Source organism: Eublepharis macularius, chromosome 3 (assembly GCF_028583425.1).
Source record: "Eublepharis macularius isolate TG4126 chromosome 3, MPM_Emac_v1.0, whole genome shotgun sequence".
NCBI classification, from domain to species: Eukaryota; Metazoa; Chordata; class Lepidosauria; order Squamata; family Eublepharidae; genus Eublepharis; species Eublepharis macularius.
This window is the reverse complement of record NC_072792.1, coordinates 181348703-181369191: the sequence shown is the minus strand read 5'-3', so window position 1 is coordinate 181369191 and position 20489 is coordinate 181348703. Positions and strand designations below refer to the sequence as shown.

The 20489-nt window shown below is 45.9% G+C and overlaps 1 protein-coding gene across 1 annotated transcript in view; it reads left to right on the top strand.

The window, feature by feature from the left end:
* Window positions 1-8493: 8493 nt before the first annotated feature.
* The window catches only part of FCHSD2 (FCH and double SH3 domains 2), a 202347-nt gene continuing 190351 nt past the window's right edge, over window positions 8494-20489 (top strand). Inside the window, exons 1-2 of the mRNA XM_054974082.1 lie at window positions 8494-8628; window positions 13575-13672. Of these exons, the coding sequence (XP_054830057.1) occupies window positions 8608-8628; window positions 13575-13672 (119 nt within the window). The 5' untranslated portion in view covers window positions 8494-8607. The remainder of the gene's footprint in view (window positions 8629-13574; window positions 13673-20489) is intronic.

Genomic DNA, 20489 nt, shown 5'->3' with positions numbered 1-20489 from the left:
AAAAGCCCTGCTCTTCTCTGCTTCCTGAAGCCATTCTTTTCCTCCGATGCTTAGAGAACAATCCTAAGCAAGTCTACTTGGAATCCTACTCAGATATTTCCAATGGGGCTTACTCCCAGGAAAGTGTTCTTACGATTGCACCGTTACTCTTAACTGGCTGATATTTTGGACATTCGGCACACAGAAGAGGTGAAACAAATTCTTATAAATAAGGAATTTTCTACTTCTGATAGATTCAGCTGAAGAGTGTGTCCAGGGATAGATTTTAGCCACAACTATCATCCTTCCTCTAAGGAATTCGGGACAACACAGATGCCCTCCCATTTGTCCTCACAACCACCTTGTGAGGTAGGTTAAGCTATGGGAGATTGACTGGCCCAAAAATGCCCAGTGAGCTTTATTTATTTATTTTATTTAATTTATAGTCCACTCTCCCTGCACACAGGCTCAGAGAAGATTCTCAACATATAAATACATACAATAAAACATACAATAAACCATTGGTAGCAAATAATACTGCATTAAAATACTGCACTAAAAGCATCCCAGGAGGTTCGCATTGCATTGGATTTGAACCCAGCTCTTAGACTATCACTCTAACCACTACATACCACTGCTGCCTTCTGCCTGCTGCCTTCCTTTTATTTCTTTCCGCTCTGGAGATGAGATTTTTCCTTTTTCTTCATGGGGTTGGTTCCCCAGGCTTGGGTCTGCCAGTGATGACGTGTTTCATCTTTGCAGATATTATTCTGCAGTTATTACTTAGGGTGCTCTGAGTTAATCTGCCAATTCTCCCGATTGTCCCTTTTGCTGTTTACCTTAATTAATTGCATTGTATGTTTTTCATTTTGATGTGAGCCACGTGGAACCATCAATCTGGGATAAGCAGGATATGAATCTCCTTAACAGATAAAATAAATATTTAACAGTCCATAAAAATTACGAATGGATGGCAACCCGCAGTTCCAGGGACATCGTCAGTGAGTCCCTAATCACCATAGAAGGGGCTGGATTACTCTTGTTTTCACCAATGAAAGCAAGTCTTCTGTACTTCCAATGTCTTGGTTTGCCAGACCCTCCCTACTTATTTATTCGGCCTGCTTTTATATTGCCTCGCAACCATAAACTGCAATTGATAAAACCAACAGAACTAATGAAGGACATAGACAATAATATAATGCAGGAATTTTCATGTTAAAAAAAATCAAAATAGTTGCAGATAAAACTGAAAGCACAAACCAGAAATTCAGTGGCTCTTCTGTAGCAGAAAACGAGCCCGTAAATGCAATGCTGACCCAATGGGGAAAAAAACAGGGATAGCTATAAGGACAGTGTGGTGTAATGGCTAGAATGCTGAGCTAAGCTTTGTGAGTTCTGGGTTCAAATCCTCTTTCTGCCATGAGCTTGCTGGGTGTCCTTGGCCTAGTCAATCTCTCTGAGACTAGCCTTTGTCACAGGACGGTTATGAGACCAGAACTGGGAAGGGGAGCCATAGAGGTTGCCCTGAGCTTCTCAGAAGGAAACTACAAGGTGCACATGGGCACGTGTCACGTCCTGCAAGGTTCCCTGGGAATTGCAGTCTTACAAAGATCAGCCGCTTGATGAATCACTGGTTTGAAAGCACGAAGGGGAAGTTCCTTTTTTATTCTTTTTGCAGAGAGCCTTGAGCAAGTAAAATTGACCAACCTTTGTCAATTTCACCTCCTAGCTGGGTGAAATTGACCAGCCTCCTCTCAGCTAGGAGGTGAAATTGACAAAAGTCAGTCAATTTCATTTGCACAGGCTCTCTGCAAAAAGAATAAAAAGGAACTTCCCCTTGGGGTTTTCAAACCAACAATCCATCCTACCATGGACTTAACATTTTTTTAAAAGGAAGGAAAAGGGGAGGGGAGATGGAGAGGAGGAGTGGATGGATAGACAATCACAATGAAGTGAGAATTGCAATGGGAAGGTTCTTCTCTCTCTCTCTCTTGCAAAAAGCCTTGGCTTTTTCCCTGCCTTCTGTTATGACCCCTTACCAGCTTATGGAGGAAAACCAGAGCAGAGTGGCTTTTTGAGAGGGGGGGGGGCGTCCCTTGCGGGACCTGACATATGAAGAACACGTGCCAGGTATCTCATGTAGTTTGGCTCTCAAAGGAAGTATGTAGCTGTTTAGTTCCAGTATCACAGCCCAACAACTTACAAGATTGGACTGTGGGTTGGTCAAATCAGTGAGAAGATGAGCCCCCCCTCCGCTGACATGCAGGCCGATTTCTATGCACAACCCATTTCAGAGACAATTTGGGCAGATCATTTTTGAAATTCCAGGTCTGGTGCTATTGTGTGTCACCTGTGCCCTGGTCTCCCTTCACACCACTTCGCTCTGCAAAAAGAAGCAGATTTCCCTTGCCCCACTCTATTTTGTCCTGCAGTTTTGCTCTGCCTCATCAGGAAGCAGTGGCATTGGGTGGTGAATTGGGGTGTGTGTGGCAGCTCGGCTGCTTCACATTTTCACTGCTGTTGCCTCAATCTCACCCAGGACTGCCCTCCATCCTGAATCCGGAGAATCCCCAACAACTCATCTTCCCTCTTCATTCCCTAGGCATCTTTGTACACAGCATGCTAAGCCACACATGCCCAACAGTTAGAAGCAAGCAGATATGTGGTTCAAAATCTACACTGCTGGGCGTTCCCTGATAAGACCTGGGCAGTGGCAGACCTACATTTTTGAGTGCCTGAACCTTGGACTGTTATGGGGGCCCCTTCTTAACCAGCAACAATTGGGCAACACCCAACAAGGTCCAACAAAGTCTAAAGGGCCTTGCTGCCCTTGCAAGGACCTCGAGGCCCAAATGGTTCATTCTCTACTAGAGAGGTAGAAGGTCATCAGAGGGGGCGGCGCTTGCTAGGAGAGGTGAAAATGTAATTTTGGGTGTTAAAATGCACAAGCGAGACTAGTGCAGCCTGAATTGAGTATTCAGATGTATTTTTTATGGTTCTGATTGGCTAAGGGCTGAGCTGTAGAACTACTAAGTTGTGCACCAACGAAGGAGTTGAGGATCCAGCTGCCAAAATGTAGGCTATGAATAGCTTCTGGCAGGAGGGGTTTTCTGGGAAAAGAGGTGGCAGAACTCTCAAGAGGGAAACGAGGAAGAAACACACGGGATTCTTTGAAATTGCTGAGTATTTTCAAGAGGTGCCGGAACTCCGTTCCCCCGCGTTCCCCCTGAAAAAAAGCCCTGGAGTTTGGCAAGCTCAGCGAGCCCATACAGCTGGGGGCTCGGGGGCTGCAAGCCCCTGAGAAAATTTTGAAATTTGACCGATTACAGGGAGGCCATGTGAAATGGGTACTAGAGCATATTCTAAGGTCAATATTAAGTACTTCAACTCATTGGCTTATGATTCTCTCACTAAAATAGCCTTATTTTAATAACAAACACTTTAAAAAATCCATCAATTTTGTTGAAAAATTCACTCATTAAAAAAAGCTACTTCAGGGCCCCTCCAGGATTAGGGTCCCTGAAACTTAAGCTTGATTACTTTCATAGTAGATCCACCCCCTAGACCTGGGTTCCAATCCCTAACAAGACATGAAGCTCACTGGTGTCTTTAAGCCTGTCCCCTTCTCTTGGCCTAACCTACCTTACAAGGCTGTTGTGAAAGTAAAATAGAAAGGGGCAGGGAATGTATATCTATCTCTGAACTCCTTGGATAATTGGCATTGTTCCTCTCTACAGCTAGAACTTGCACTGGGTAATCCACCTTGGGTTGCAGTGAGAAAGCTGGACCACAAATAAATAAATAAAACTGCAGTTTAAAAAAAATCCTGCCTTAACTGCACTTTGCACAGGGCCTCCAGTCTCGCAGAGGAGACATAACTTGAACAAATGCATCAAGAAAAATAGCACCTCGGTGCTCCATTTTTGGCATCCTTTCTCTGAGGAGTCCCACCAGCACCTGAACACACTGACATTTAGGAAGGATATAAAAGAATCTCCGTTTAAAATAACTTTTGATCGCTGCTATGCTCTCTTAGGTGATTTCAGCTAAATTGGGGAGAAAATCTGACCTATGGCATGTTGGAACAGAAACAAAACTACGAGATACCTTTCACTGAATTATTCAAAAAGGCTTTTTACTCAGATAGGAGGGCAGTATTGTAGGGAGGGGGTCTCAGATGCTTCGCTAATGAATTAGGGACCATAGACTTCACCACCATGTTGCCTTACATCCTATCTGTTGCTTTAAATATGTGCTGCTATGTGCTACCTGTGCTGCCTTCATGTTGTTTAATGTCAGCCCTAGAATTGCTTATGCTCTGTTTCAGCATTTCTTCAAGTCTGTATTGGATCCTTGCTAATGCTATGGCTTTGTAAACTTGTATTTTTTTACCCTATGGCATTATTTAGGGAAATATCCTTGGTACTGACTGTACTATTCTCATACTGTGTAATCCGCCTTGAGTCTCAGTGAGGAAGGCAGACTATAAATGACATAAATAAAATCGAAGCCAACCCAAATGACACAAAACACTCTGCAAACTTTCAAGTTCTATAGAACCCTCCGTTACCACAATTTTTTAAAAAATGAAGACCCCCCCCCACCCCGCCATAATTTTCAGGTCCAGATTGAAAGATCTTTGATGCTGAACTGTGGCAGGCTCACAGTTTGATAGCTGTTGGTGTGAGATTGCAGTGCTGGGAAGAAGAAACAAACAGTAGAATGTTGTGACAGTTGTGCAATACTTCTTTAAAAAACTGGTGTGTTTGATGTCTTGATTGGATGCTTGTCTTAAACTGTTGCAAAGGCATTCCATAAACACAAGACTTGTAATAAATCAAACATCGGTGTCCCTGCTGTTCATTGTCAGTTAGATGTTGTCCAATAGGTGATGCCTGCCAGTGCAAAAACCTTCACATCTCATGTTTTGTTGCTAAGTGCAGAGAATTTGCATTCCTCTTCCCTCTTTCCCAGCCAGGGTGTTGCTTGCAACGCTCTGCAGGATAGATTTGATGTGGAAGAGGCCAGCGGGTGGGTTAAACGTCTGCTCGACTGTAAAACCTGCCGGATGGCCCAGAAAGGCACTCTCTCTCTCTTATCTTCTCAAGCCGTCGGGAGGATAAAATGAGACTGATTTACAGCGAAATCCTCAGCAGAGTTACCCCAGTCTAAGCCCACTGAGTAACTCTGCTGAGGATTTCACTGTCTGTTATTTTCATTCCTGGAAGAAACGTAAGACACTCAGCCACTGAAGCCAGCAAATAATGCAACTGGCAATCCAAAAGGCAAAATCAATCCAGAAGCTGACAGCGGCAAGCAGCCTCTAGCAAAAAGCGTACCACCAAAGAGTCTCACAGTGGTTTTTTCGATTTGGGTGTTATTGTAGAGCGACTCCTGAGGAAGGAACAACAAAACAAGTCATTAGCTGGCTCCTTGTCGAGTTGCGGGCCTTTGTGCCCCTATGACAGCACCTATAAACGAAAAAAGAAGAAAATATTAAATAGATTGTTTATCTTTCATTGCTGACTTCTGGATACTTACCTCTGTCGTTAGAATGTTTAGTATGCTTGTAGGCCGCCGCCGCCTTTTCCCATTTCCTCTTGTAACTGATTTGGAAATGCTTAAAGTTGTTAATTATTTGAAGGATTAACTGCTGTTACACTAATCATTTTTAATGACTGTTTAATATTGGATTGTGTTTAGTTTTGATATATTGCACATAACGTTGGTCTTATATTGTGTAGCACTTTGCACTTTAGAACCTTTTTGAATACACCTTTTGTTATATATTTCAAAAGTTTCTTTATTGTGAGTTCCCTCTATTTGGCTATTCTAGCAAAATCACAGCTAGGCTTAACAGCGTGAGACCAGGACCCGCAGACCTCCCAGAATGACAACTGATCTCCAGGCTAGAGAGATCAGTTTTCCTAGAGAAACTAGGAAGCGGCTTTAGAGGATGAACTCTATGGCACCATCTCTCTGCTGAAGTCCCTTCGCTCCCTACAGTCTGCCCTCCCCAGGCTACACCCTAAATCTCCAGGAACGAACAACCCCGAAAAGCACAAGCAGAGCCCCTCCTGCGAGGACTCTGCCTGAAGGCTTTTGCTGCAAAAGTTCTGGAGGGGCTTCTCTAGGCCAGCCACATTTGCAGGGGAGCAAATGAAGTAGAGTGCCACGCGTGAGCCACTGTGGCATAGAGGTTAAAGTGTTGGACTAGAAACTGGGAGACTGAGATCAGAATCGGTTTACAAAGTATGTTATTATTATCTCCACAACAGACACCCTGTGAGGTGGGTGGGGCTGAGAGAGCTCTGAGAGAGCTGTGACTGCCCCAAGGTCACCCAGGTGGCTACAAGTGGAGCAGTGGGGAATCAAACCCCGCTTTCCAGTTTAGAGTCCTGGAGCTCTTAACCACTACACCTAAGCAACTACACAAACACTCAGCCTCTCCTACTTTACAGGATTGTTGTGAGGATAAAATGAGGCAGGGAGAACCATGTGTGTCACCCTGAGCTCCTCAGAGGAAGGGTAGGATCCAATGGAAGAGTCCCCTTCTGTTTCCATCTTCTACCAGTGGGTGATGACTTTTCGGTTTCGCTTGGCATTCCCTGAGCGAACTCTCTTCTCTCCCCAACGTTTTTAACTGTTTTTATCTTTTGAAGTTCTGGTTTAAAATTGTTTTAATCATGCAGCTATGTGTTGGTTTTAATGGCTTTTTAAGATAAAAATTTAAGATTAAATTTGTATGTTTTAAATTGTTTAGCCCTGAGAGTACAGAAGAGGGGTAATAATCTTGTTAATAAATAAATAATTAAAAGTTGCAGCCCCACATTCACCAGAACATGAATAGCCAACATCTGTATTCTTGGACGAGGGGAGCTATCTTCTCTCACTATTGCTAGCAGGGCATTAGCTAGAATTTCCCCATTTCTTATGGGTGGCAAAGCTGTATGATAAAGTTGCAAAACAGAGTCCAATAGCACCTTTAAGATTGACCAACTTTATTGTAGCATAAGCTTTCGCGAACCACAGCTCTCTGCTTCAGATTCAACTAACGAAGACAGCTGTGGCTCTCAAAAGCTTGTATTACAATAACGTTAGTCTTAAACACGCTACTGGACTCTACTATTTTGAAACTACAGACTGACACGGCTAATTCCTCTGGATCTATGATAAAGTTGGGCACAATGTACAAGTATGAAGCACCTGTGCTGATGTTATTAGGTGAGTCAGGAACAACCGCGGTGCCTCAAAACTCCCTTTGGGAAGCAGCTTCTGCATTTGCAGGATGCACGTGAAGTTACACAAGCGTTGCAAACGCGGAGCATCACGCGGAAAGTTCCTGCTGCACATGCGCAGCAAATCCACCAGGTGGCAGCCGCACCTAAGCATGCGCAGAGAAAGGCGGGCGGGGGCGGACTCCGGCTCTTCCCTTCTGTCAGTCAGGCACGACACGCCCCGCCCCTTCCCTCGCTCAGCCTATCCGGTCCCTTCGACAGTCCCCCTCCCTTAGAACTCACGTTTCAGAGATGCTGTGTCCCCCCCTTTTTCCGTGTCTAAATGAACGTCTGAATGTGTGAAAAAAGATGGATGCAATGAATACTTAGGGTTTTTTTTGGTCAGACGCCAAGGCCTTTCCCCCCTTCGTTTACAGACGTTACGCGCGAAGCGTGCACGCGCCCCTGATTGTCCGTCAAGGCGGCCCTTCGGCTCGCTTAAGCCCCGCCTCTTTCCCCCTCATCCAATCCTTTCCTTTCTCTTCCTCACCCCCCACCCCTCACTAATTAACAGTCTTCTCAAGAGCTCTGTTTAGTCACGGCCGGCGGTTCGCGCCTCTGTTTGAGGGGGGATAAGCTAGAATCCGCCGCCTCAAGCGGAGGAGGAGAAAGGACAGCCGCGCTCCTCCCCTCACACTCGACGTCGCCCTCGCGCGTTTTCCCTCCCCTCAGAAAGCCTGAGGCGAAGGGGGAACGAAACAAGCGAGGCCACGCCCCCTTTCCATAGGCCGCCCTTTCTCCCCCCGCCCTCCCTCGAGTCAGCAGGACGGGCAGCAGGCCACGCCCCCTCTTCTCCCCTCTCTCGAGCCCCCTCATTCCAGTCAGAACGGCCAACAGGCCACGCTCCTAAACTCTTCCTCCATCGAGTCGGGGGTGCCAAGACAGCAGGCCACGCCCCTTTCCCCGCTCGCTCGCGCGAGCCCGCCCTCCTACCAAATCCACAAGCCGCGCCCCCTCTTTTCTCCGCTCGCGCGCGCCCTCCCTCCAATCCGATCAGCGGCAGGCCACGCCCCCTCTTTTCGCTCGCTCGCGCGCGCCCTCTAACCAAACCGACAAGCCACGCCCCGTCCCCGCCCCCCGCTCTCGCGCGCCCTGCCTTCGCTTAAGCGACCACAGGCCACGCCCCTCCCTCCCTCCCCGCCGGAGCCGCGCCTCGGCCCCGCCCCCGGCCGCCCTGGCCCCGCCCCGCCGCGCGCGCTCCCTCCCTCGCTGCGGAGACCGGCCCGGCGTCGCCTCCTTCGCCCTCCGCTCGCCCGCTGCGCTGCCGCCGCCGCCTCCCGCTATCGCCGCCGCCGCTTGGGGCGGCGGAGGGATTGATGTGGAGGCCGAGAGCGGCCCCGCCGCCGCCGCCATGCAGCCCCCGCCGAGGAAGGTGAGGCGACGACGGTTGGTGGGTGAGGGTCGGGGTGGGGGAGGGGCGCCGTCTGAGGGGAGGAGGGAGGAGGGGGGCCACTGCGGGGGGGGGGCTGTGGAGGTCGGGGCGAGTTGGGGGGTGGCATGGGAGGGGGGCCTCATCACAACCCCCTGCGGCCGCTCGCCCTCTGCAGCCCTTTGGGGCGGTGGGGCAGGGGGGGTCCACACCTGTGGGGCAGCACTGCAAGGGTGTCCTCGGGGGAGGTGGCATGCCAGGGGGGGCACCTGCTGGGGATCCCTTTTGGAACGGATTCCAGATGCTGCCCCCTCCCCCCCTTGGGGCAGCGCCTAGGATCTGTACCCTTGGGGTACGCGGGCGTGTGGTTGACCCCGAGGGAAGTGGCACGGGGTGGGGGGGGGGTGGCTGGCAGGCTGCAGCGGGCTGGTGGGAAGGATGCTGGCTGGCTCCGCGGTGTTGCTATAGGACTGGAGGAGCAGCGCTCTAAGGCACGGGGGGAGGACTGCAGGTGGGGGCCAGGGCTCTGTAGGGGTTGCAGAGGGGGAAAGGCAGGCAACCTGCCTTTCCCCCTGATAGAGGGAGGCTTTGCACGGTGGGTGGAAAAGCCAGCGCCAGGTAGGAAGGAGGGGGTGCAGGTGGCAGGGAGCGCTGTGGTGGCATACAGCTGTTTCACGGAGGGGCCTTTGGGAGGGGTCGGGTTCTAATGGGAATGGTTTGCAGGCCGGTTTTGGGGAGGCAGCGGTTTGGATTGTGGAGATGGTTGCAGATTTTGATGCCTGCAGGTGTGTTACAGGTGTCGTGTACCACATCGGCTGTACTGGGTTACAGAAAGAGTCGGGTAGATAGCTGTGTTGGTCTGCAGTAGAGCAGCAGGCTTTGAGTCCAGTGGCGGCTTAGAGACCCAAGAGGGTTTTCAGGGTATACACTTCCAAGAAACAACGCTCCCTTTTTCTGATATGGCAAGGCATGGAGATCTCTGACCCCTTGTATCCTCACCGTCGAGCCTTTAAAAATACAGATCTAACGGCTCAGGGATCTCTGTATCTGAAGAAGGGAGTTTGACTCTCAAAAGTGTATGCCCTGAAAATCCCGTTGGTCTCTAAGGTGCCACTGGACACCCAAAAAGCCCTGGTAACAATGGCTGGGCTTGGACAGGAGATGAGATTCCTCGGGATGGGGAGCTTGGGGGGGTTAAAGATCAGAGTGGGAGCACTTTCTGCAGCCCGAGGGCAGGCTGCAGGGAAGAAACGAAAGCGTTAGCTGAGAAGGTGGCAGAGAGGTGTGACGGGCACTCCTGGTGATTTGAGAGTTGGTGCTTAAGGAGGAGCTGGAGGTCAAATTGTGGAGGATTTACAGTGCAATCCAGTGTGGAGTTGTTCCAGTCCAAGCCTATTAATTTCACTGGACTTAGACCGAGTAACTTTGCTTAGGATTGCCTGGCCAGAGGTAGACATGGCCTACTTGAGGCTTGTGGCAGGAACTGTCACAGAGAAGTGAAAAGATGCTCTGCAGAGCAGAGTGGAAGCAGGAGGAAGAGAGGACTGGCGGAGCAAGAAGGCTTCCTCCTTGCGTGCAGGTGCTTTTGGCTCTCTGGGGTGGAGACGGGGTAGAAGATTTGGGTCACTGGGGTAAGAAATACTCTGTGGTGGCTGGGGGGGGGGGCTAAAGCTCAGTCCCATGGTCAAGAGCCTGCTTTGCATGTTTAAGGCCTGAGGAATTTGGTTGAAAAGTTGTTGGAAGGTAGCAGGTCTACAAAGAATGATTGCTTGCAGAATGGAACAGAGGGGGGCTGACTGCTTACCTGAACAGTAAAGGGACAGGTGGACCAGTATTGTGACCTGGTACAAGGCAGAAGTTTAAGATTTGGCTGCAGGTATATGGATTGTAGTGGAACCTGCTGATGGACTGAGGGGGACTGAAGGGATCATTGTGGTATCAGGTGTCTTCGGTTGACTTTGAGAATCATTAGGATGTCAGGTGATTGGCTTACATGTATTGAAATAATATAATTAGTAAAATATGTCCACCCTAATCTTTGATCGCTTGAGCCTCTAGGAGGCCTAGTCCTTATTTAAAATGACGCCCACTCAAAGCTTCTAAGGCTGTCAGAAAATTCCATTAGACACCTGGAAGAAGGCAAAGTGTAAAAACAGCCTAAAATTCATTAGCAAGAGATCTAATGGAATTGCCCGATCAGAAAAGAACAGTTTCTCTCACCTGGCGCCTAAATGCTAGCAAAGTAGGTGCCTGGTAAACAGATTGGGGGGAAGCCTTCATGGAAGATCTCAAAACTTAGTGGCCTCCTTTTTTTCTGTGGTTCTGGCACCATTGCATAGCCCTGTGCTAGTGGGGTATTCTCATTTTGGGGAGTTGGGTTGGTGGGGGGGGGGCGTAATTTATTGGAGGACTGTTTATATGAGTTCAGTGGAAGGTGACTGGGATGTGGGTGGGAGAGCCAGGAAAACCAGGAGGGTTTTTGTCTCTGAAGTTTGCCATTAGGGGTGCAAAAGGTAGTCGTGTTTGATGTAAGGGGTTTGGGAGAAAGGAAAACGGGGAGTGCCTGGGCTAGCGTTATGGGGCTGTGTGATTGTGAAGGCATCCGCTCTGGGCTTTCCAAGACTTATTTTTATTAAAAAGAAAAGCACGTTTTTGTGTCTGTGTTTCGGAAGGGAGCTTAGATGCAGGTGAAATGTATCGGAGGGGGTGCTGGAATTGAGCGGACAAAAGGCTGTCACTCCTGGAGCTCTCAAGGGAACCAAGATAGCTGGCTATATTTGGGGGAGGGAGGGAATGGATGCTTCTCTCTGCCTTTTCTCTGTTGTTTTGAGGACAGGCTTTGACAAGGAAAACTGCTTTTTAAAAACGTTCATATTAAAAGACTGGCCTGGTTTGCATGTAGTTGCTTGTTTATCTTGCGTGCATGTTTTATGCATACTGTGTTTCACTTTTGCACTGGGATTTTATCTTTGTTTGTGTCTTCTGTTTGGGGTAGAAAAAGGTGCAGTGTCCTTTTTTCCTGTTTAAAAGTGTTTAGGATTGTTTGAGTTTGTTGTCTGCCAAGGTCTGGGAAGATGCACTTGTCTCCTTGTGCGCTCTTCAGTTGGGGTTTCTTGTTACTGGGGGGAAATACTTGGGGTTAGGGGGAGGGTGGGGGTGCGGTTACTACTGCATGAGATTGGGTTGTTTTTGTTTTGCTTTGAAGGAAAGGGGAGGTTTGCTCAGCTCTTTTTTCCCTTGTTTTTGTCTTGATTCTCCTTCTTTATAGCAGAGACTGTTAAATTTTTTCTCCATGGCAAGCAGCGTGATGCTTCATTGTAGTCCACTGTAACGAAGCAGTTACCCTTTGGCAGTGTTGTTTTGGAGTCTTTGTGGCGAGTTTCTGCTTGTGTGAAGTCACCTCACCTCCTGCCATGCTGCTAAACATCAGCTTGTAGAATCGGATCTTAACGGTAGTGTAACGTTCAAACACAAAGACACATTTGATTGCTGTATTCAGAAAATGTGAGACTGTTAAGAATGGGCATTTATCATGTGGTGGACTTTCGACCCAGTTGATAGTTACTAAAGACTGGTGTTCCTTGCCGTATTGATTAAGCAGTGTAATTTTTTTCGGTTGCATCAATTGCACTGTTAAACAAGATGAGTAAGGGAGCATTTGAAAATTGCCTGTCTCCCTCTCCCTCTTTGGTATTTGACTCTACCCTGCTCGGAACAAGGGCGCAAACATCTTTTGTTTCATGTGGGTTTATCTGTGGAAGGAAGATAACGTGTCATTCATTTTAACAGTGCGGAGGAGCGCTGAGGGACTGCGAGTTTGTAGGTTTGAATGTTTTTACATGTAGGTAGTTCAGTGGTGTTGATGTGAGAATTGGATTGAGTAGTTTTCAGCTAGGATAGATGCAAAACCCCCTCTTTTTTTAGTTTGTGCTACTTGCATGTTAAAAATAGTTTTGAGCAATTTATTGGATCATTTTTTTGGACCCTGGAAAAACTGACGTTCTTCTGTCTTATCTTGTTTATTCCTGGCCACCTTCACATGACATACTGTGACATGACATTGTAGTAACAACCCAGAAGTAGGCAAAACTTGTGCTCAGTACTTTATTATTTGGCTGTTTTGGCAATTTAAGAATTTTGTTTGTGATACTCTTTAGAATGAAAGTTTGTGTGTGCGCGCGTGTTCCGATATGGAGCGATCAGATTGTCTGAATAATGTACGTGATTGGGCATTTTGACACGCTGAGACCATACAGGTTACTATTAAAGTTGCAAGATTAATTTTTTACAAAATAGAAGGTATTATGAAGTATGGTGTCCACGTACTCTAGTCTGGTCTTGTAGCTAATTAGTGAAATTTTGATTGCTACCCATCCTAAGCTTTTTGCACGAGTCTAAGGGTGTGTCTTCTAATGCACTGACCTTTGGAACAGCCCAAAACACCTTTGCGTGCTTCAGTACTGAGTGGATGCCAGACTTTGCTTTCCTCCATCTCCTCTGTGTGCTGGAGGATTTGGGAGAGAGTGTTTATCACACCACAGTGCTTTGGAGGCGGCAGAAGCAGCAAGACAGACTTGAGCTTCTACTTATCCGAAAGTTGAGTGTGACAGAGAACAAGCCCTCCTCTTTCCTCTGTGAGGGAATCAGGCACTGAGTTTTGAGCAATCCACTAGAAAGCATACCTTAAATGTGATTCTCCCCTGAGCTTTCCGTAATCTGTAAGAATCTTGGAGAATCTTGGAATCTGTATGCTGCTGGGAATTCTGCCTTGCAAGAGGACAGAGGCACTTGTCCACAGTGTGCAGGTTTGTGGAGATCTGTGTTGAAGCATGCTGTGTAGTCTTTAGATTTAAAAAAATCCAGTGTATCCTTGTGGGAGTCACTGTCTGAACTGACATAGCTTAACAGTATAAAATCACAGCTTTCAGTATATACCGTTTTTCCCCTAGGTGAAAATTACTCAAGAGCTAAAACTCATTCAGACTGAACAGATGACAAAACTTCAAGCCAAGCATCAGGCAGAATGCGACTTACTTGAAGATATGAGGTAAGCTACAGCCAGCACTCCCAGATTCCTGTAAGAGCTCCTTTTTGGAAGAACATTTGGGTTACGAAACTCCGGGAACTGACAATGGAATTTCCTCTTGAATTTCCTGCTCTTAGAGTCTTAAAGCATCGACACAGCTGGAAATTATAACTGGAACTAACACAATGTGTACTTCTTGTATTTGAAGGGGTGGCAGCGGCAGCCAGGGTTACAAATGTGTGTCATCAATTCCATATCCAAATGTATATATGGCTATATGTTTAATGTTTTCCAGCTTCTCCTGAAATGTGAGTGGAACTGGTGATTCTCCGATGTGACTTTAATTATATATGTATATTTAATTCTGCTAAAATCAAACTTCATTTATATAAAAACTGTTCAGAAAACTCTCTCAGTGTTGAAATCGGTACAGAATGCCTGCTTCCCACATGGCGCAGCATTATCTGACTTTAAATGCAGTCGTTTCTTTTCTCTTCGCATTTATGCATTTACCAGCAGAGCATCCACGGGGACTAATATATGCCCAAGAAGCACGTGGCGATATCATCAACAGCCCTGTTTAGAGTCTATTGATTTCTAGGACGAGCGTTTGAAATACTTAAATGTTATCTGTAACCTTTTGTTGCTCTTTAACTCTCCGTGCTGTGTGTGTTCTTTTTTCTTCGCTCTTTGAAAATTCAGTATGATTATCTAGCCATTCATATCAGCGCATAGAATGAGCCGGTTCAAAAGTTAAAGTTCACGAGAGATTAGAAAGCGCAAGGTCAAATAAAGTGGTATCAATCCCTGTTAGTAAAGATAGTTGCATTTTTTCAAAAACCCTGCATATTCTGTCTTTATGAGGTAAAACACGTCTTTTCTGTTAAACACTCTTGTGCGAGAGAGATCACAGCATCTTTCATGCAGAATTGATGGCTCAATGTTGTTTGTACAGTAACGCTAGTTAATGAATGGCAAGCTGGTATGTGTGGATTATTCTCCTATAGATAAGGCCTCTTTTTATGATATCTGCATCTAGTAGCAAGTTCAGGATTTGGTCTTTTCCTCTGAAGACTTGTTTTGTATGTGAGAGGCGGAGAAGATGGCGGGGCTGTGGATGTGGTTTGCTGAAAAGAATCTCCGTTTTAGTCTGTGAAAACCGACTTGACAAGAAAGCAAGAAGTCTGATCCCATAGTAGTCCCTTGAAATTAGCTTAAGTGTAGTTCACAGGCTAGAGTCTGACAATGCCTTATCAGATGTATATAGCAGATTCGTTGCTACCCGTAAAATAGATCTGCCTTGCTTGTAGTGTTGGCTTGTGTAAGCTCTTTGCTGTGGCAAAATGTCTTGTTAAAATCATAATCTATAAAGCAAGTAGCAAACAAGGATAATATTTTACTTCCAGAATGAAGTTCTTGCATGTGTTTAGGGGTATCTATATATTTTACCGGTGTGCTATAACAAGGGTTAAGTGTGCACGATGATACATTCCTGTGACTTTGACAAATTAAGCTAGACTCACATGGGTGGCATAATGTTCCCAGGAATCCACTGAGGGATTGTGGGGGGGGGGGAATACATCAGATCTGTCGCTGTTGTTTTCCTCCCTCCACTCAAACTTGTCAAGGTTTCTTTGGAGAGGAGTAGCATGGCAATTAACTTGGGGTAACATTGAAATGCCACCATAACCTCTAAATCCTGGGGAAAAGGTACTGAAGCGTTAGGTTTGCACTGTTGCTGGTATAACAACGAGCGTTCTGTATATTTGTTTCTGTTCTCATCTTCAGAAGTTTGCAGGTGGGGAGAGCTCGGTGCAGAAGTGTTTAGAATAGAGATTTTTTCCAGCTCTGTAGAGCTAGGAAATGTTTTGGCTTTGATCTATGGAAAGGAACCAGGTTCATGGTTGTTGTGGGTTTTCCGGGCTGTATTGCCGTGGTCTTGGCATTGTAGTTCCTGACATTTCGCCAGCAGCTGTGGCTGGCATCTTCAGAGGTGTAGCACCAAAAGACAGAGATCTCTCAGTGTTACAGTGTCTCTCAGTGTCACATCAGTGACACTGAGAGATCTCTGTCTTTTGGTGCTACACCTCTGAAGATGCCAGCCACAGCTGCTGGCAAAACGTCAGGAACTACAATGCCAAGACCACGGCAATACAGCCCGGAAAACCCACAACAACCATCGTTCTCCGGCCGTGAAAGCCTTCGACAATACATCGAACCAGGTTCAGCCTCCTGCTGTTGAGTGGGAACCTCTCTTCTGCTCTTCCTTCCATCAGTAAGAGGGCTAGCATTCTTTAAAAACAACTAACATGTTCCATATATCCGAGTCATTACTGCAGCCTTGCAAGATTTTGACAAGTTGAAGAAGAATCCTTTTCTCTGCTCCACAATCACAGTTTCTCTTTAACCTTGTACCTTACCCCGCCCCCCCCCCCCACTCAGGTTCATCCTTGCTCACAAAAGACATTCAGGTCTCTTTCAAGGAGAATCTTTGCAATGCCTACCAGCTAAGAATCTCACTTCCTAGCTGGGGGGGGGGGGTATTCTAGGCAGTGCTCTCTCCCCTCAAGAAAGATTAAAGTCTGCCACATTCAGCCAAATGTGCACAGCTGTTCAGTCACGGTTGAAAAACTACTGTTAACTAGTAATAACTGTTACACTTCTTGTAAACCAGTACAGAACATTATGAATTACCATTCAAACTATCCTGGTTAACGAATTCTCTCCGACAGGCTTTCCCTTGCTTCCAGAGAGCCTCCTGACTTAAAACAACATACGACCAACTAACCACATTCGACCACCTAACCTATTTATTTATTTACTTTATTGATAGCCCGCTTTTCTCACTGAGTCTAGAGGCAGAATTACACAGTGTAAGATAATGCAGCCAATAGGATGAGACATCCAACAAACTGTATAATAAGTCTAGGATCGCAAGCATTAGAAACAGTGCACAAAAATATCAAATGTGATATTTCATAAACGTGGAAAATGGAATTACAAAAATAACCTATGTAGGGAGAGAAGTACATATAATACACAGTGGAATAGACTACAAAAATGCAGGAACCAGACTTTGCTACAAATCAAGATGCCAGTGCTGTCCCCATATACACTCAGGCAATTCCTTTCCATGGCCTCATAACATCATGTATGCCATCTCTTGCTCATCCTTGGATGCAGTATATGCCATCATGTGTCAGTAGCGCTCAAGAATGTCAACTCCCTACACTGGTATCAGTGCCCACATCAAGCAATAAATGGACTCAGATCCGACATTAAAAACTGCAGTATTCAGAAACCAGGAGGTAAACGTTTTAATCTTCCAGGGCGTTCTCTTGCTGACCTTGATATTTTGCTGCAGAAGAAATTCAAGTGGAAAATACAAAGGGAAATTGCTGGATTAATATTCAAGAAGTTTAACATTCAGTTGTCCTGAAGGGCGGTATATAAATTGAATATTATTATTATTTTGTCTCAGCCATATCTTAACAGGGACCCATCATTTCTTGCCCACTAGGGGTGTAAATGGCTTACATTTCCCATCCTATACAGATGTTAATTGCTTCAGCTGTACCTCTGTAACTTCCTATTGAGTCTGTGCATCTTGCTTCATCTTGCAGTGGATTTTACATCTGACTTTCTAACCATTGGGATTTTCAGGTGGGTAGCCATGTCACTCCACAGAGGAGGAGCAAGATCTGAGTCCAGTACACTTTAAAGACCAGTAAGATTTCCAGGTTATAATCTTTCGAGAGTCACACTCCCTTTGTCAGAGACATGTAGGATTTCACATGTGCCTCAAACAAACCGAGATGCCAACTTTGCTCTCCTATAAATCCCAGCAGCACCATCGGCGGACCTAACATCAGCCGTACCGTCTCAGGTTCATGCTCCTGCTCCTCCTCTAATGTGATTTACGCCATCATGTGTCGGCAATGCCCTTCCACCCTCTGCATTGGACAAACTGGCCAGTCCCTTTGACAAAGAATTAATGGACATAAATCTGACATCAGAAACCACAACATTCAAAAACCGGTGTGTGTGTGTGGGGGGGGCATTTTAACCTTTCAGGACATTCAGTTGCTGATCTAAAAGTAACAGTTATCTTACAGAGGAATTTCAAAGGGAGATTAGAAAGAGAGACGGCTGAATTGCAACTGATAATGAAGCTCAAGACAATGCATCCACTTGGACTGAATTAAGACCTAGGTTTCCTGGCTCATTACCAGTACTGAGTTCTCTATACCCACCACCCCTCTGCATACCCCATCCTATACAATCGTGCCTGCTATTGTCATTGTTATTCGACATCTGAAATCACTCACACAGATATAAGGACAGATGGGACTCACATTCTAGCTGTATCTGAAGAAGTGAGCTGTGGCTCACAAAAGCTCCTACCCTACCGTAATTTTGTTAGTCTTCTAGGTGCTCCTGGATTCTTGCTCTTTTCTACATGTGCTGAGTGATTGGATCCTTTTTTGAACTGGCTTCCCTTTGTAACATTCCCCCCCCCCCCTCTTCTGTTGTATATATAAATTGGGTCTTATAAATGTTACTCTTCTGTGTATCAGATGAAGTGAGCTGTGACATAGAAAGGGTTATGCAGAAATAAATTTTAAGATGCCTCAGGGCTCCTCTTTTAGTTTGCTGCTAGAGGCTGCTATGGCTACTCGTGGAATTTACTAGTCTTTAAGTTCTGCTTTAAGCAGAAGCCACCTTTTGAACTAGAATCGGAGTCCAGGAGAACTGCTATATTCCAGTCTCGAATCCTCTGTGTGATGAATTACAGGTGAGAGACATTTAAACAGTGAATCTCCTGCACATGCTCCCCGAACTTTTAAAAATGTAGCGTTAATGAAGTGTCAACATGTTCTCCTCTCCCCTCTCCTCTCCCCAACCTGTTAAATATGAGCTGAGAAACTTGTTGTCTACCAACATCCATTTTAAGGTTTTGGCTTATTCTGTGAAGGGTGAAAGATGTGAAAATGCCTAGAACAGGAGAGGGAGTTGAGCTTTCCGCCATGTTTTAGGCGATGCTGATAGCTGCTCTAGCTGTGATCATGGCCTGATCTTAAGGTCTTCCAGCCATTTTTAAAATGGCTTTGTAATTTAGATGTTAGAGATGTGCTGTTAATTATTAGCACTTCTATTAAATCTAATCAGCATTGGAGACAAAAGTTAATGGAGTGAGGAGCTCTCTTGAAGAAATAGATATCTTCGGAAAAATTTCTGAGACGGATTTTGCTTGTTCCATGGCTTGTAAAATGCAATGGAAAATAAACTAGGAGGGAACCTACAGAGCACCTCCTGATTACAGCTGCATACCTTTCACTGCAGGTTTTCTTTGTAATTTCTTCTGAAATTGTTTTCTTCGCAGGAGTTCACCTTTCCTTGTCAACTCTTTTAGGAATTTTCCCCTCTACCATTAAACATCTGTAGTTTCATCTTCTGTTGTCAGTGAGTTTTGTCAGTATATAGTTCTGCTTTTTGCGTGGCATTGCGTCGATCTGTGCGCTACTTCATTTTTCCAGGATGTGTCTCAGAAACCAGTGGTACAATCTACAGCATTTCCATAGCCCATGTAACATCTTTCCAAATCACTTCATCATTTCTTGCCAGCAAATCTTTGCCAGAAGAGGGAAGGGATCCAGTTCTAGTCGGCACACTTCCCTGCCAGCACATCTACTTGTGAGTAAGAACTCCCATATCTTGCTTAGTTGCAAACCTTCCCTGTGTTGCTCTATGCATGTGTGGACTTCTTAGGAGCTTAGCAGGCATAAGGAGGGACCAACTTGCCTTGAAAGAAAAAGGGTGTTGCAATCACAGTCTGGGCCAGGAGAACATGGTACTCTTCTCCTTCTGTCTTTACCTTGATGACAGTTGCCAGCATCCTCACTCGATTCTGATGGGTTTTGTCCCGATCCACTGAACTCATTCCGTGAGTCAAACCTCTTACTCGTGGGGAAACAAGCAGATTCACTGCTCTGCCTCTTATGGCAAGCCGTATTGGGCTATCTGCAGGTAAAATAGAAATCCTTTGTTGCCCACAAAGGCGGATAGATTGGCAGAGCTATTTTGCAGATCCAGTTTCTGCTTTTGGATAGTGTTGCACTTGTAGAAATGGACATAGCTTTGATGCGAGCGGCCTACTGACAGAAATGTGTATCTGTTTTAAAGGACTCTGTCTGCCTTCCTGCTCGTGTAGTATCTGGGTGTGTCTGGACTGAGTTTGCCATTCTGTTTTGAAAGCCAGTTTACGGTCCTCACGATAGTAGTGAGAGATTTGAAAATGTGGTGGTAATAGATTTGAAGTAGAACTTTTAATGTTGGGATTCCTTTAGTTGATGGAAGGGATTGATTCATGCCATTCAACTGAGGTTAGCGATGTGAATGAATGCTGGTCGTGCCAACTGGAGATATTGCTTTACTAGAGATCAGAAGAGCCCCGTGGCGCAGAGTGGTAAGCTGCAATACTGTAGCCCAAGCTCTGCTCACGACCTGAGTTCGATCCTGGTGGAAGCCGGGTTCAGGTAGCCGGCTCAAGGTTGACTCAGTCTTCCAGTCTTTCTTCTTAGTAAAATGAGTACCCAGTTTCCTGGGGGAAAAGTGTAGATGACTGGGGAAGGCAATGGGAAACCACCCCGCAACAAAAAGTCTGCCAAGAAAACGTTGTGATGCGACGTCCCCCCATGGGTTAGTAATGACTTGGTGTTTGCACAGGGGACTACCTTTACCTTTATTACTTTACTAGAGACCAGAATACGCCAAAATGTGTGTTCATAAAAAATCCCTCAGCTGAGTGTAGGAAAACATTTATAATCTTAAGATATGA